At 54.5% G+C, this 16165-nt stretch overlaps 1 protein-coding gene across 1 annotated transcript in view; it reads left to right on the top strand.

The window, feature by feature from the left end:
• The window catches only part of EPN2 (epsin 2), a 64827-nt gene extending 52976 nt beyond the window's left edge, over positions 1–11851 (top strand). The window contains exons 9-12 of the mRNA XM_041001684.1: positions 7853–8023; positions 8501–8587; positions 10534–10749; positions 11091–11851. Of these exons, the coding sequence (XP_040857618.1) occupies positions 7853–8023; positions 8501–8587; positions 10534–10749; positions 11091–11383 (767 nt within the window). The 3' untranslated portion in view covers positions 11384–11851. The remainder of the gene's footprint in view (positions 1–7852; positions 8024–8500; positions 8588–10533; positions 10750–11090) is intronic.
• The last annotated feature ends 4314 nt before the right edge of the window (positions 11852–16165 follow it).

The raw sequence follows: 16165 nt of genomic DNA, 5'->3' as shown, positions 1-16165 counted from the left end.
CATCCATTGGTTCACTCCTGGAGTGCCTCTCACAGCCAGGGCTGGACTAGCATCCAGCTCTCCCACACGAGTGTTAGGGACTCCAGTGCATGGCCATCTGCTGCCTTCCAGGCAGTGGCAGGAGCTGAACTGGAGGGGCGAGTAAGGGCATGAACCAGGCACTCCGATCTGGGGTGCAGGCGGCTCAAGTGATGACTGAACTGCTGTGTCAAATGCCTGCCCCTTAACATTTTGTCATTTGAAAGGCCGAGGGATGCAGAAAGGGAGGGGAGGAGGGAGAGAAATTTGTCCACTGGCTTACTCCCCCAGCTGCCCACACCCCCAGAGCTAGGGCAGGTCAGGGCAGGAACCCAATCCATGTCTCCCTTGTGGCTGGCAGAGACCTAGGTATTTGAGACACTGCTGCCACGGAGGGTGTGCATTAGCTAGAATTGGGAGTGGGGCCCAATCCACTTGGAGCCAGGCGCTTGCTTAAATCTGGGAAGGAGTCTCCTGTAAGGTTACAGCACCTTGAGTGTGAGCAGGCACGCTTCGGGATGTCTGTTGAGCCCATTAGAGATCAGGCCATGCATGTTTAAGCCGGTGGTGGGTGTCACAGGTGTCAGGGATTTCTACTTAAATCTCGGTTGATGTGGAAGAGGGAGACTTGATTTTTACCTGTCACATGTCTGTGCAGTGATTTGTTGACCAGGGATGTTTTATCCAGTCAGGAGAGACAAAATACCCTTTTTGTTACCAGAAATGCGCCGTGGGTTTTTTCCCTCAGCTTAGTGTAGAAATAAAAAGCCGGGAATCTGTTGCAGACAGAAAAGTTTCTTTGCAAAGGGACCAAGTGAGCAGGGAAGGGGGCGGGGGGAAGCACCTGCGGAGTGCTTCCGGAGGTGGGGTGCCTCTCGAAAGGGGAGGGGGAGAGAGACATCAAAAATTTGAGGAAGGGTCTTGGGGTTTTAAGCATCCCCTGACCCCTCCTCGTTGGGCAGGAAACCTACAGGTAAAATGTTCCCCATTGGTGGTCTCTTAATTAATTAGGAAATGGGTGGGCAGTGCTGGCCGCCCACCTGAAGGTGTGGCCAAGACCTCAGCTGGCCTGGATGGTCTCCCTTTTTTCCCCCCAAAGTGACTGGTCCTTTCCAACCCTGCCTTTGGCTGTGCCCTAGGCCCTGGTGTCTTGTGGACCCTACCTTCAGGGACATGTTGACGAGTTGCTTTTGGCATGGGTGGGGCAGTGCCACTTCCAAGGGACTGGGGCTTTCACATAGCTGCAGGCAACCAGACAGAAGCCAGGCAGGGCACCTGGGGGGGCCAGAGGGAGCAGGGCCTGCTGAGGACTGATGCTCAAGAGCAGGGGGTCCATGAGGCCATGAGGGTCCAGTGCCCTCTTCTTTCTTTTCTTTTTAAAGATTTCTTTTTTTTGGAAGGCAGAGTTACAGAGAACAGGAAAAGATCCTCTGTCGCAGGTTCATTCAGACGGCTGCACTGACCGGGGCTCAGAGGTCCACTGGGCCTCCCCCAGGGCTGCAAGGGCCCACGCACTGGACCGTTTGCTGCTGCTTTCCCAGACGCTTGGACAGGGCGCTGGGTTGAATGTAAAGCAGCTGCGACTTGAACCAGCACGTTCATGGAATGCTGGCATTGTAAGCAGCACTTCAGCTTACTGCATCACAACTCTGACCTCTCCAGTGTTTGCTTCTTTGCTTTTTGAAGGTTTATTATTACTATTAAAAGATTTATTTATTTGTATTAGAAAGTCAGATATACACAGAGGAGAACAGGAAGATCTTATGTGTGTTGATTTTACTCTTCAAATGGCTGCAATGGCCAGAGCTGAGCCTACCCAAAGCCAGGAGCCCAGAGCCTCCTCTGGATCTCCCATGTGGGTGCAGGGTCCCAAGGCTTTGGGCCGCCCTCGACTGCTTTCCTAGGCCACAAGCAGAGAGCTGGATGGGAAGTGGAGCAGCTGGGATTAGAACCAGTGTCTATATGGGATCCCAATACAGATGCAAGGTTAGGATTTAGCCACTAGGCTATCACTCTGGGCCCTCCAGGGTTTTGTAACGAAGAAAGAGTGGCTATTCTAATTATTTGAAAGTGGATAACTCATTTAGATGTGTTTTCTTGCACATTTTTAGTGTCATACAATTGCCAGTATCTTTTGGAAACATTTCTTTTGTCCAGAAGGAACCCCATACTCAAGCCACTGGCAGCTGTCAGTCTGCTTTCTGTCTGCCGGACTTGCACATTTGGGTGTCTCCTACAGACAGACCCATTGAGTCAAGTCCATCTGTGACTCGCTTTTTCACTCAGCCCCCCCATTCCCAGGTTGGTGTTTGTGCTCACCAGCCTTCGTTCCCCCTCGGAGCTGAATGATAGTCGCTGTGTGGCCACCCCGCTTCGTGTCTCACTGTCCAGCCCTGATGGACATGAACTCTGTTTCTAGCTTTTGCCTGTTAGAATTCCAGGTTTTCAAAAAGAAGACCGAATCCTGAGTTTTTGAAATCTGCTGATGTTCAAATAATGGCAGTAAATTAAGTTCAGAGCATGGGGGTGCTTGTCAAGCCCCAGCTCTTGTTAGGCGCTCTGCGTGCATGGCTCTGACCGAGCTGCCTGTGCTGGGTCTCCCACAGTGGCTGTGCAGCCCAGTGTGGGCAGAGGTAGTCTAAACAGGCCCAGCATTCACCTGCCAGGGTCCCGCAGGACCCCAGCGTGGTGTGGTGGGTCAGCTATTGCCGGAGCAATGCGGAGCGAGCGCCTGAGCTCACCAGTCCTTTGCTTCTGTATCCATTGCTGCAGTTCTGGGCAAGAATGTGGCAGTGGCTTCACTGCTCTGGCACTCCCAGGATCCAACAGGCAATGTTTCCAGGGACAGCCTTCTGCCCAGAGATGTGGGCACAAATGAGGAGGCCCGGCATCTTCTCCCATGGCACTGCCAGCCGCACCCTCTGCAGGAAGGCTGTGATACTTGGCAAAGGCAGCATTCCCAGTGAGCCCGGCCATTTCCCCTTCTCTGCAAGCAGCACAGGCAAGCACTTGGCCAAGTGGCCTCGGGAGGAAATACTAAGGGCCGAGAGGAGGGGTTTGGAACCTGGCAGGCACAGGGCACTTCCTGCCTGTTCCAGATACACAAAGCGGCCACCTGGTCTTGAGAGGGCCCACAGGCCTGTGATTCAGAAGATCTTGGCTGCTCAGCCCCTGTCCGACCATTCACCTCCCCCGCCTCCCCCGCCTCCCCGGGCTGGGATGGTCTTCCATCTTCCGCCCCCAGCAGCAGCAGTAGCAGGTGTTGCTGCTGGCTTCTTGGCGACCCTGCTTGGCTTGTGACTGCCTCCCTGTGCACATAAATATTCATGCACGAGAGTCAGGACATGCTGGGCTGGCCGCTGAGCCAGGGGACATGTACTCCTCTGAATGGTCCTTCAGAGGAGGAAGCCGGAAGCTGCTTGCTCCTCCTGACCTCGAGTCCTTCCTCTTCCTCACTCACCCGGACTTTGAATAAGTGTTTGTTTTATCGGCTGTATGGCAAGGCCTGGCCCCCACCGAGGTTGTGCAGGGCGAGAGCGCAGAGCAGCCAGTCCATTCACAGGGGAGTCTCCTGGCCAGCAGTGCTCTCTGAGGGCCAGCTGGCCCCCGGGCCTGAGCTGGCTGCATTCCCACAGCAGCAGGAGGGGAGCACTGTGTCCCTAAGTCAGGGTGGCGCTGGCCCCAGGACTGCCTAGCTCTGTCTGCAGGCCTAATGTGGATCAGCCAGCAGCTTGCATAGCGTCCTGGGCACACAGAGGTTACCAGCATCGCTGGCAGAATGGAACTCCACCTGTTCCCCCACCCCCAAAGCTCACTGGGCTAAGCGGCTCATATGTGGTGATCTGGTGGTTTGGAGTTAAGTAGGGTGTGAACCAAGTATAATCCTTTTTTTTTTTTAAAGATTTTTTTATTGGAAAGTCAGATTTACAGAGAAGGAGAGGCAGGAAAAGATCCTCCATCTGCTGATTTCACTCCCCAAGTGAGCACAGTGGCCAGAGCTGAGCCGATACGAAGCCAGGAGCCTGGAGCTTCTTCCACATCTCCCACACGGGTACAGGGTCCCAAGGCTTTGGGCTGTCCTCGACTGCTTTCCCAGGCCACAAGCAGGGAGCTGGATGGGAAGTGGAGCAGCTGGGACACAAACCGGCGCCCATGTGGGATGCTGGTATATACGAAGTGAAGATTTTAGCCACAAGGCTACTGCACCATGCCCCAAGCGTGTATCTCATTCCACTCCCCAGGGACCCCAAGCTGTGGCCAACTGTTGATACAGGCTGGCTTGTTTAGGTTGCTGAGAACTAAGTCTCTAGACCACCCTAGTTTTTGTTTTCCTGAAGGGAAAGTCAGAAAAGGCCATAGGACAGCTTCAGGGTAGAGCTGCACCAAGGGCAGGCTGTCCACTTGCAGGTCTTCATACCTTTGGCCTGATGTGAGGTGCACATAGAAGCGTGCGAATTTTGGGGGCAACCGTGTGTTAGAACTTCCTTTTCTGAGGATGTCCAGGTGTGGTGTTCACACGGTGCGTGCGTGCATGTGGTTGAGGCCGGGCAGGAAGCCCAGGGGCCAGCTGCGGGGGACTGACAGATACCTTGGGTCTCCCCGTGTGCTGGCAAGCTGCTGTTGATGCTTAAACACAGTGTAGGTGTGCCTGTGTGGGGGAAACCCGGTCCTTATGACCTCAGGCCTCCCTCGTGCCTTGTCCCCTGGCTGCCAGCTGTATTGGTTTGCATGCTGGTGAGGTGTCGGGGCGGGAGCCATCCTGGGGGAATGCTGAGCAGTTGCCTAGGTGGAGTGGGGTGAGGCTGGGGGTGGTGCTGGACCATCAGGAAGCATTACTGTTGAGGGAACTGGGGCTCTGTGGGGCTCAGTGAGGCATATGTAGAGATGGGGATCCCAGGAGGTGTCTCAGAAGCCTAGGGGACCATGCCCCAGTCTGCTCTTAGCCTTAAAGTTCAACTAGGCCATCAGAGACCTGCTGGGCACCATTCTTGTCCTTTATTACCCACCAAGTCCTCAGTCCAGTTGCATTACAGAGTTCTATAGAAAGTTGCTCTATGTAGGTGATCCAAAAAGAAAGCCAGAGACAGGGACATGTCACAGTGATTTAAGCTGTCAGATGGGAAGCTCTCCGTCCCATCCAGTTTCCTGCCAATGCGCTGCCACCACGTAGAAGACCTGGGATGGAGTTTCTCCACAGAGCTTCCGTGTTCCTCCAGGGCAGTGTCCGTGCAGCGGGCACTGGCAGCCCCACAGGGCTCCACGTGAAATCCTCTTTCTCCCAAGGAAACCCAGCCACAGCTCAAAGCCGTCAGCCCGTGGAGCTGCACGCTGGTGCTCCTGTTGGTGAAGGTGGCGAGATGACATCTCACCAGGGACAGAACACGCCTGCACTGTGGAAGTGCGGAGAGGAGAGGAAACCGGAGAAGTGCAGGCCCCCAGGCTGGCCCGGAGCGCTATGGAAGGGGTGGGGTGGGATGTATGTGATGGGCAAGAGTACATAGGACGCCCCCAGAACACAGGAGCCACACGCAGCACGGTGGACAAGCGAGGAGAATCTGCCTTCCCAGTCACCTGCACAACACTTACAAAGAGTTCACCATGTCCCGGCCAGAAAGATATCCAAAGATATTTTAAAATACCAGGACCATTTGAGAACATGCCTTCCCATCGCAGTGCCCTTCGCCGTCAGTAGCCAAGAGCTAAGGTGGAAGGTACCACACGTTTGAAATTTTAAAAACACTTGTAAGTTCTTGAGTTAAAAGGAATTACAATGAAAACCAGGCAGATTTAGACCCAAACATTAGGTTAGAACCAGCATTTGCAGGACAGCGGGAGCTTCAGTCACAGCAACAGGAAGCTGTAATTTGTGCAGCAGTTAGAATAGCACATGGCCACCCCCGTCCAAGTCCCGGCTGCGGTCCCGATGTCAGGTTCCTGCTCATGCCCACTGGGAGGCGGCAGGAGAGGGCGCGGGTGCTTGGTCCCTGCCACCTGTGTGGGAGACGCACGCCGAGTTCTCGGCTGCTGGCTTCAGTCGGGCAGCCATTCCAGGAATAGGCTAATGGATAGATCTCCATCTCTCTGTTTCTCAAATAAGTAAGGAAAATATTACGAGGTAAAAGGAAAGAGTATATAGTTAATATCCTGAGAACTTCAAAAGTTCATGGAAAATGGATTTAAAAGGTAACTTTGAGGGGCAGGTACGATCATGGGAATTCTCCCCAAACTGATCTGGTGCTCAGAGCAATTGTAGTTAGAATCCCAAGAGTTTCACTTATTTTTTGTTTGTTTGTTTTTAAGATTTTATTTATTTTTATTGGAAAGGTGGATATACAGAGAGGGGGAGGAGGAGAGAGGAAGATCTGCTGTCCGATGGTTCACTCCCTGAGGGCTGCAACGGCTGGAGCTGAGCCAGTCTGAAGCCAGGAGCCTCCTTTGGGTCTCCCATGTGGATGCAGGGTCCTAAAGCTTTTGGGCCATCCTTGGTTGTATTCCCGGGCCACAGGCAGGGAGCTAGTTGGGAAGCAGGGCTACCGAGACCAGAACCAGGACCAATATGGGATCCTGGCGTGTTCAAGGCGAGGACCTTAACCGCTACGCTATTGCGCCAGGCCCAAGTTTCAGTTATTATTGATTTTTTAATTTGTACAGTTTATTTTAAAAAGGTATTTGTTTTAAAAGTTACAGAAAGAGGGAGTGGGGCTACTGTGTTGGCTTAACTGGTTAATCCTCCACCTCCAGGAGCTCGTATCCCATGTGGGCACTGGTTCATGTCTCAGCTACTCCATGTCCCATCCAGCTCCCTGCCTGTGGCCTGGGAAAGCAGGCGAGGACGGCCCAAAGCCTTGGGACCCTGCACCTGCATGGGAGACCCAGAAGAAGCTCCAGGCTCCTGGCTTTAGATCGCCTCAGCTCTGGCCGTTGCATTTATTTGGGGAGTGAACCAGTGCATGGAAGATCTTTTTTTTCTGTCTCTCCTCTATATAAATCTCTTTCCAATACAAATGATTTTTTAAAAAGAGATCTTCCATTCACTGGTTCACTCTCCAGCTGGCTGCAACCGAGTAAAACAGGCGCCGTATAGGAAAGGAGGCATGAATAACCCATGAGTGTTTGAAAAGAGGCTCAAGTTCATAAAGAAACGCAAGTCACATCCACAGTAAAATAGCGAAGTGTATACCCACCATGTTGGCACAGATGAAAGAGTAGTCACTGTAAGCGTTTAGAGAGGTTGGTAAGCAAATCCCTGGGCTGTGGGAGGAGCTCGCTGCTGGTGCAACCACCATGGGACTGGGTGGACCCAGTGGCATCATGTGCCAGCTGCCCCTCTGCCTGGCTTGGCCGCGGAAGGGCACCCAGTGGGAGATGAAGCAGCTCCAGGTGCACCCCGGAACAGAGCAGCACAGGGAGGAGGCGAGCTACAGAGGCAAGCAGGGCACCTGGCACACTGGGCATCACAGAGACGGCCATGGGTTCCCTGCCAGAACAGAGATGGTGCTTGGGAAATGTGCACACACGTGCACAACATGCTCACACAAATAAATAAAAAGCCACTTGTCACCATGAATCCATGTTGTCACTTTATTGCCAGGCTCTGTGTCAGCCATGTCTGCTGTACCTCTTTGCAATGGTCTGAGGAGGAACCTGCAGCCTGTACTCATGAAGAGGGTTTGGGGCGTTTTGGAGGGTGCCTCTCCCAGTGTTTCCTCTTGGAACTTACCGGGCAGGGCTGTGGTGTGGGACAGCACCCTACCTGGCACACCCTTCGCTTTGTGCCCCAGCTGCCCCACACTTGGTGGGGGGCATCTCTGAGTCCTGACCATGCCTTCCTCAGGTGCCAAGCCAGCTGCTTCTGTTGACCCATGGGGAGTGCCCACCGGAACCAGCACACACACTGTTCCCAAGAGCTCAGACCCCTGGGCAGCTTCGCAGCAGCCAGCCCCTGGTGCAGGGAAGACTGACACCTGGGGTGTGGCCTCGGCCACCAAGCCCATGTCCACATCTGGTGAGTCCCCGCTCCTGCCGCACCCTGAACCAGCAGCTGCTCCTGGCTCCCGCTCTCCATTGGTGCCCACCCCTGCCGGGTAGCCTTTGTTCCTGACCCCCACATTCTGAGCTGTCCAGGCCCTTTCATGTACCCACTGCCCTTCCCCAGGGGCTACTGAGAGAAGCCATTCCTTCAGGTGGTGTCCCTATCCAGACATAGGCCACCTCTAGCTCCCTTCCCTCAGGTTGGGATGATGGGAGCAGCAGTGAGTGGCACCCACGCGTGGCTCCAAGGCCGGTTCCCTGCTTCACTCCGGGCCCCTCCCAGCCTGCCAGGTGACCTGAACCTGCCCGAGGCAGCTTGATTCCCGAGGTTCCCCCCTCCAACCCTGCCTTTCCACAGCTGGAGGGAGAGCTGTGAGGAGCCATACAGCCAGCCCACATAAGGGCCTGGAATCTAAGCTTAGCCCACACTACTGGCTTCTCTGTCCACCAGGGTCCTTTGAACTCTTCAGTAACGTGAATGGTACAGTTAAAGATGACTTCTCTGAGTTTGACAACCTACGAACTGCAAAGAAAGCAGGTACGTCGGGGAGACTCCCTCGCTGCAGAAGGGAGAGCAGCTCTCCAGCCCTGCCGCAGCTCCATACTCTGAAGTATCCAGTCCAGGAGCTTTGACATCGACACTAAGTCGTGAGGTTGAATTTTTCTTTGAACTTTTCTTCCCATTACAGTGCTGGCCTCTTAGCCCCGCGAGGCCCCACCCAAGGTCCACCTCTTCCTGTCCAACTCCCTCAGGGCTTCCCCATCACCCCCTGCGGGTTGTGAGGGGGCACTCCTCAAAGACCCTCACAGTGCAGACTACAGCCCCAGCTTCCTCCCTGGGGTGCCCTTGGGCAGGGCGGACCTGGGGGTGAAGAGAGAAGGGGCTGGAGTTGAAGTGGGCCTGGAGAACTGGAGGGGACCTGGGGCGTGTGGGACACAGCCCTGTGTGGCCTGGGGAGAGCGGGACAGCTCGTCCTCTGAGGGCCGGGCCTCCTCCTGGCCACAAGCAGGAGACTCGCTCCTTCCCAGCCTTCCCTCTGCCCTGCACCCTCCCCATTGCCCTCCTGCCTGCCTTCTCACCCCTTCCTCTTGTAGCCCAGCCAGCTGCAGGCCAGTCCCCCCCACCCCCAACTTCAGGGTCTCCCAGAGGGGCAGCTTGGAGAACTGGCTGCAAAAATATGTGCTGCCCATCCTGGCCCCTCAGCCCTCCATGCCTCAGGGAGCAGGAGCTTGGTCACTACGGCAGCTTGTTGACTTTAAAGTCTCTGTCCCTAATTATAGAACTGTTCCTGCTTTGGAAAAATCTAGAATTGCGCACTTAAGAATTTCCGAATGTAGGCCCTGTGGAATGGGTTACGGGAGATGGTGAGTCATCTCTAACCCACGTCTGACCCCCAGCCGCTCTTTCCTACCAGCGTTTTTTCTGAGCACCTGTAGTCTCCTCTCCACTTCTCAGGGTCAGAGTTGAATCTGCCCCACCCGCCCATCCATTGCAACAACATTTTCTTCACTAGAATTACTTTGTAGCTGGCTGTGTACTTAGCATGCCCTGCAGCGCAGCAGTGGCAAGGCTGTTTGAGGTTGATGGCACATTTTTGCTGAGGCCAGTAGTGCTGTGGTGAACATCTTTGCGCTGTGTGACTTCCTTGGGCTAGATTCCTATGAAAGAGCTGCTGGGGGAGGACTCGAGGGTGGTTCAGGGCCCTAGCCCCAGCCACCTTGCCTCCTACCCAAGTGGTGGCATTCCTCCTCCGACTACTTCAGTACACCCTCCGTTGAAATAGAATTGGCTTTCTTCTTCCTAAAAACAAACAAAAAAGTTCATTGTAGACAACTGAGATATTGAAATTGTGAGAAAATTAGAAATTACTCATGCCTAGCCACTAGTCAAAGTTCACCACCTAACTTTTTTTTTTCCGAAGAATTACGCTGTACTGTTTTGAAGCTTACTGTTTTGAGAAATTTTTTTTGTTTCTTGCGTTAATTTGAGAAGCAGGGAGAGACTGAGACAGAGGGCTTTCATCTGCTAGTTTCTTCCCCAAAAAGCCTGTAGCGGCTGGGCCACACTGGGACTGAGCCCTTGATCCTGCAGTTGTAGCAGGGTGGGTGGTGAGAACCAAGTGACCTGAGCCGTCCCGCTGCCTCCCAGGGTTGTCTGGCAGGAATGCAACCCAGGCTCTGGCGGGGATGCACCTGGCTTCGTCGGCTCCTCCACTCCGTGCTCTAGTAATGGCTGTCTTTGCTCATCTCCAGCTTTTCTTTGGTCCCTCCTTTTGGCCTGTAGTTTCGTGGCTGCTTCCTTCTTAAAGACACCAGTGAATGTGCTGTCCTACTTGCCCATGCAGTCCAGTGGGCGGCCCGGCCTTAGTTCAGGGGTGCCTGGGTTTGCCTCAGTGCCCTCTGGCTGGCAGAGGCAGGTGTGTGACCAGGTCACCGCCCCCAAGCTCACCTGTGTCTGTGTGTGTGTGTGTCTTTGACTCGCAGCAGAGCCTGTGGCCCCTCTGCCTTCCCAGGACAACGGGACTACCAGCCCTGACCCCTTTGAGTCCCAGCCCCTGCCTGCTGCCTCAAGCAAGCCCAGCAACGCCCGGAAAACGCCCGAGTCCTTCTTGGGCCCCAATGCAGCCCTGGTGAACCTTGACTCACTGGTAACCAGGCCCACGCCGCCGGCCCAGTCCCTCAACCCTTTCCTGGCTCCAGGTAGGCTTCTCGTCCCAGCCCCCCATCTGCTTGTTGTGCCTGAGAGTGGGTGTTGGGCAGGTCTCTTCGCCCTAACCCTGGCTGCTGCCTTGTGATGGCTTCTCCCACTGAGTCCCAAGGGCAACCCCGAACTCTGGGGCTGACTAGCCATGGGGCCACTGGCACCTTGGAGAGCAGCTCTGCCTTTTCCACCCCTCCTCTGAGCCACAGGTGGGCATGGAAGCTGCTGATTAGTTAAGAGGGGAACAAAGGAGGGAGACCTGGAGTAAGCGGGCGTGCCCAGGAACCAGGGCTGCCCAAGCAGCTCAGCCTTTGTCTGGCCTCTTCCTCCCCAGGTGCAGGTGCGGCCTCAGCCCCGGTGAACCCCTTCCAGGTGAACCAGCCCCAGCCACTGACCCTGAACCAGCTGCGTGGGAGCCCAGTGCTCGGGAGCAGTGCATCCTTCGGGCCTGGCCCAGGGCTGGAGCCCCTGGCCACAGCCCCCATGACTTCCACAACCCCACACCCAGCTCTGGGGCCTGGGGCCCCCTCTCTGGCACCTCTGGGCCCCTCAGCAATGAACATGGTGGGTGGCGTGGGCCTGCCTCCATCAGCAGCCCAGGCCTCTGGCACGACCAACCCTTTCCTTCTCTAGCGCCTGGCCTGGGGCTGGCCCAGTGCCTGTGCCACAAGACACCGAGTGGGGACTCTGGTCTGTGGGATGCTGGCTGGGGGTGAGGTGTGGGGAGCAGTTGGGTTCTGGCTTCCTGATAAAAGGATTGTCCCAGCAGCCCAGTCCTGCAGCCTGGAGCAGCACACAGGGCACCTTCACTCTCCCCTACCTGACTGGTTCCCGCTGCCTCCTCCCAAATGCTCAGGTCCTGGCTGGGCTCCTCCAAGGCCCTGGACAGGGAGGCCAAAGTAGTCAGTGCTGCCCTCCCCATGGCCCGAGCCAGTCCCAGGACAGGGGACAGTCACTTCCGCCCTGCACGCCCTGCCCCTGGCCACCCGGCCACCCCCAGACGCTGCTGTTCTCGTGGGGAAGGGGCCTGCGGGTCCTGTTCCTTCCCCTTGCGTGATCAAGGTCAGGAGCAGCCACTGCGGACCACTCTGGACTGGACTCCACTTGCGCGAGCTTTACAACTAATCTGAGCATAACCCTGCCACGTGGCTCTGTGCTTGTAACGTTTGCACATAATCTGTTTAGTACAGTTTCATATTTGAGTTTGCAGAATTATCTAATAGTCTTTTTTTGGCTAATATTTTTATAACGTGGTTCTTATTTAACTGTCTAGTTTTGATAGATTTTACCAGGTCTGGCTGAGTTAAGATATTGGCTCGTGTCATTTTAGTGGTTTAAATCCTCTTATTTATGGTTTTAATTCTGTATGAAAATTAAAAAAAAAATAGAAATCTTTGGATGACAAAAAAATGCCTTATGGAAAAAAACTAAAGAACATTCTTTATAGGAAAAAAATAGGGGAATTTGATTACACATAAATGTTTCTTAAAAACAACAAAATCTAGGCTCCAGCTGCCTTTTCAGCTCCCCTTTTCTGGTGAATTACTGCACCAATAATTACTGCACCAGAGAGAGGCAATTTTTCTTACTGATAAGCCAACATCCTAAAAGTTAAAAAAAAAAAAAAAAGAAAAAACAAAAAAAAACCCCTAACGTATGAATGTGACTCACCAGTTTTTATCAACTAATCCTTTTTTTAAATGAAAGGCCTGCAGGGATTTGGAAGGATTTGTGTTTACAGTGGAGATGTCTGGGCCTGGGGAGGGGGGCGGTCTGGGGATGCTGCCCTCCGCATCCCCATGCAGGTGGACGAGGGGAGGGCCTGTGTTGGGGGTATGTACAGGTTCCCCCAGGTTGAGGCAGAAGCAAGGGACCAGGGCTGGCCCGCACTCACCTGCCTGTTCACCACAAACTCACATGTGCAGACTGAGCAAGACTCCTCGCTTGTTCTGGAGACGATTGTTACAAAAAAGGGATGCTACAGGGGATGGATTTTTAACAGACATGCACTAATATTCCCTCCCTGTCCCAGGCTCCTGCTGTCCTTACCCAGTTACTGCTGGTCACAAGTATCAAGTACAGATGAAAGGCCAGAGTGGGGGCAGGCAGCCCACCTGGCTGGTGGCTCTGGCTCAGTTTTCCCACGCGGACTTAGCACCTCCAGGTCCCAGGGCAGCTGACCGCTTGCCAGCCCCCATGCGGTCCCCCTTAGCACCAACACCCCAGAGATGTATGGGGGACCAGGCCAGCTCTGCCCTCTCCTGGGCCTCTTTGAAGGGCCCAGCGCCCTGCTCCAGAGGGCTGAGGAGCTGCTGCTCTGGCAGGCCTGCGGCTGGGGTCTGGGTCGTGGGCCTCATCCTGGCTGGGGGCACTGGGTGGCAAGGTGCTCTCCCCTCACATGGTGCGCAGCCTGGGCCAGCCTTACAACTCACTGGGGTCGGCAATTGTAGCCCAGAAGCCCTTCCTGATGGAACTGAAGGCCCATGTGACAACCCCTCAGCTCCCCTCCAGGTAGGCGCCCTGTAGCCCACTGCACTGATCATGAAGCTGTCAGCCACTGCCACGTGTGCTGCCCGCATGCCACCATAGCTCCTCGTGGTGGGCACCGGAGTGCAAGCCGTCCCCCAGTTGTGGCTCAGCCACAGGAGCTGGTGGCCGGTGGCTGGTTTGGAATTTATGTAGACTGTTGATATTTACTGTATAAATATAATTTATCATTTGTATCATGATGTGGTTTCTGGTTGTGTTTTTCTTCTGCCCCAGGAGGGCACCAAGTGGGCCAGGAGATGCCCCTGCCTGCTGTCATCACTACGGCCAGTTGTATGGTCCTGGTGTTGCAGGGTTTTTGACCCTGAAAAAGGCAGCAACCTCAATTCTTGTCCCACAGGAAAGAACTTTCGTGCAGACACAGTTTAGTTTTAAAGCAAGATTTATTGGAAGAGCTGAGAAAGGAGACTCCTGCCCTAGTGATGGGAGGGGGCTCTGAGATAGGAAGAACCCTTACTCCCTGCCATAGTGGCAGGAGGAGACGTGGAGTAAAAAGAGACCCTAGTCCTCTGCCATAGTGGCAGGGGGAAAAGTAAAACTACTCCTGTCAATGGTGGGGAAAGCATCTTTTAAAGGTTTCCCTCAAAGATGTTTCTCCATAAACAAATTCCTGGTTTCCATGGTACCTGGCCCTGGGACAAAGGCCCAGAAAGGTGTCACTAGCCAACTTCCTTGGTCCCTTCCTAATGATAAAGAGGCCAGTCTGAAGCCCTCCCCCTTGGTATTGGACTGAGGCTTCAGGTGGGGAGTTGATATGTTCATAGCATCCTTGTCTCTTGGGGAAGCATGTTCCTGATATGTTAAAATATGTACTTGCTCTGGTGAATCCAAGATATGGTGGGGGAAAATACCCCTTTATATTTGAGAAAAAATGATGACTTGGGGACCTAGAATGCCCTGTCTACTACCCAGTCTAACTCCTCTCTCACTGGGGCCAGTCCTCAGAGGCCCGTGTTCTGCTTCTCAGACTTGTGTGGCATGGTGGCCCCAGCTGGGGGTGGTATACACTCCTGGGGGCTGGGGATGGCCCATCTGTCCATCTGTCCCTGCTGCCCTGAGCTGTGTGTGTCAAGGCCATGGTCCCCAGAGGCCTGTGCTTCCCTCAGCAATCAGCAGCCTAGGAGCATAGGGTTCCATCAGTTCCACGTATCAGTCCCCATGTGGCAGTGTGTATTTTGGTGGCCTGAAACATCTCCCTGTGTGATCCCTTCCCACAGAGGTGTCCTGACCGGGCAACGACACAAGCAGGGCTTGGTGACGTCCTCTGGGGCTGGCCCCGGCCCTGTGCTCTGGCTTAGCTGTCACCACCGTGAGGTGAAGCACTTGGAGTGCCTAGTGGCTGTTATCACTGTCCTTCCCCAGCCACTCTGCCAGCCTCTGCCACACATGTACCGGGGGTTTTGTTTATCTCGTTGTAACAGACCCACTTCTGATCGATCTTTCTCTATCTGGACAGAGCACACAACAGAGGCTCGCGGCTGGACGTGCTGAGTGCTCCTCACCAGTGACATGGGGCTTGGGGACACCGTGGTCGTCCCTGGGCCCAGGGAGTACCAGACACTTGGAAGGTTGTATTTATTTGTTAAATGTTATTTATTTGAAAGTTACAGAGAGGAGGATAAGGAGATCTTACATCCACTGGCTTACTCTGCAAATGGCCACAACAGTGGGCCAGTCCAAAGCCAGGAGCTTCATCCAGGTCTCCCACTTGGCCCATCCTCTGCTGCTTTCCCAGGCACATTACCAGGGAATTGGTGTGGAAGTGGAGAGCCAGGACTCAAACCTGTGCCCATGTGTGATGCCAGCATTGCCACTGATACACCATAATGCCAGCCCTATTGATTTGCTTTTTTGTTTTTTATTTGAAAGGCAGAGAGCAACAGAGATCTATGCGCTGGTTCACTCCCCCAGAGCCCATACCAACCAGGACTGGACCAACCCGGTCGGGAACCCAGAACTCAAAGCAGTCTCCCACGGCAGTTGGCCAGGACCCAAACACTTGGAGCTTTGCTGCTGCCTCCCAGGATGCTGCTGGTGGTGCCACATGCATGAAAACCAGGGTGGCGGCGGGTGGATCTTGGATCCCCAAGTGCCCTGGATACACAGTACATTTGCTCAGAACCCGTGCACAGACTCCGGTATCCTTAGGGTCCCTCTGCAGAGAATTTTTAATGCCTAACTACACTGTGGGCTAGTGCTTTGGCGTGGGACGCCACTCCTCCACGTGCAATGCCAGCATCCCATATGGATGGCAGTTTGAATCCAGGCTGGTTCAATTCTGATCCAGCTCCCTCCCAGTGAGTCTCAGAAAGCAGTGGAGGGTGGCTCATGTCCTTGGGACCCTACACCTGTGGGAGACCTGGAAGAAGCTCTGGCCATTGCAGTCACCTGGGGAGTAAACCAGCAGGTGGAAGATGTGTCTCTCCTCTATCTTCCTTTCAAATAAAAAATGTTTTTAAAAAAAGAACTTTTAAAAGTGACCATCGTCCAATAGTTGCCACCCACAGTTGGTTGAATTCAGAAGCCCAACCACACAGGGCCAGTCGGAGCTTGGCCTGTGCAGTCTGTCTCCTTGGTTGCGTGGGGAGAAGTGGGAACAACCGGGCCCCAAGGCTTCCTGGGGGCCCTCCCGGGGTCCCTGCTGGGGGCGAACCCGCAGGAGGCAAATGCAGCAGTGAGCAGGGTGAGGGCGCCCCCTAGGGGCGCAGCTGTGGGGAAGATGGCAGAGCGCACTGGCTCCCGGTTCCCAACGGCCCCAAGGAACTCAAAGTGTGAGGGGACCCAACAGCGTGAAGGTCACTGGAGACCTGGGTCCCAGATGAGGCGTGGGCAGTGACTGTATGCACACGGACCTTGCTTGGGATCTCT

The sequence above is a fragment of the Ochotona curzoniae genome, unplaced genomic scaffold (assembly GCF_017591425.1).
Source record: "Ochotona curzoniae isolate NIBS_2020 unplaced genomic scaffold, NIBS_Ocur_1.0 scaffold_2453, whole genome shotgun sequence".
In the NCBI taxonomy this organism is placed as follows: domain Eukaryota; kingdom Metazoa; phylum Chordata; class Mammalia; order Lagomorpha; family Ochotonidae; genus Ochotona; species Ochotona curzoniae.
This window is presented reverse-complemented; position numbering and strand designations above follow the sequence as displayed.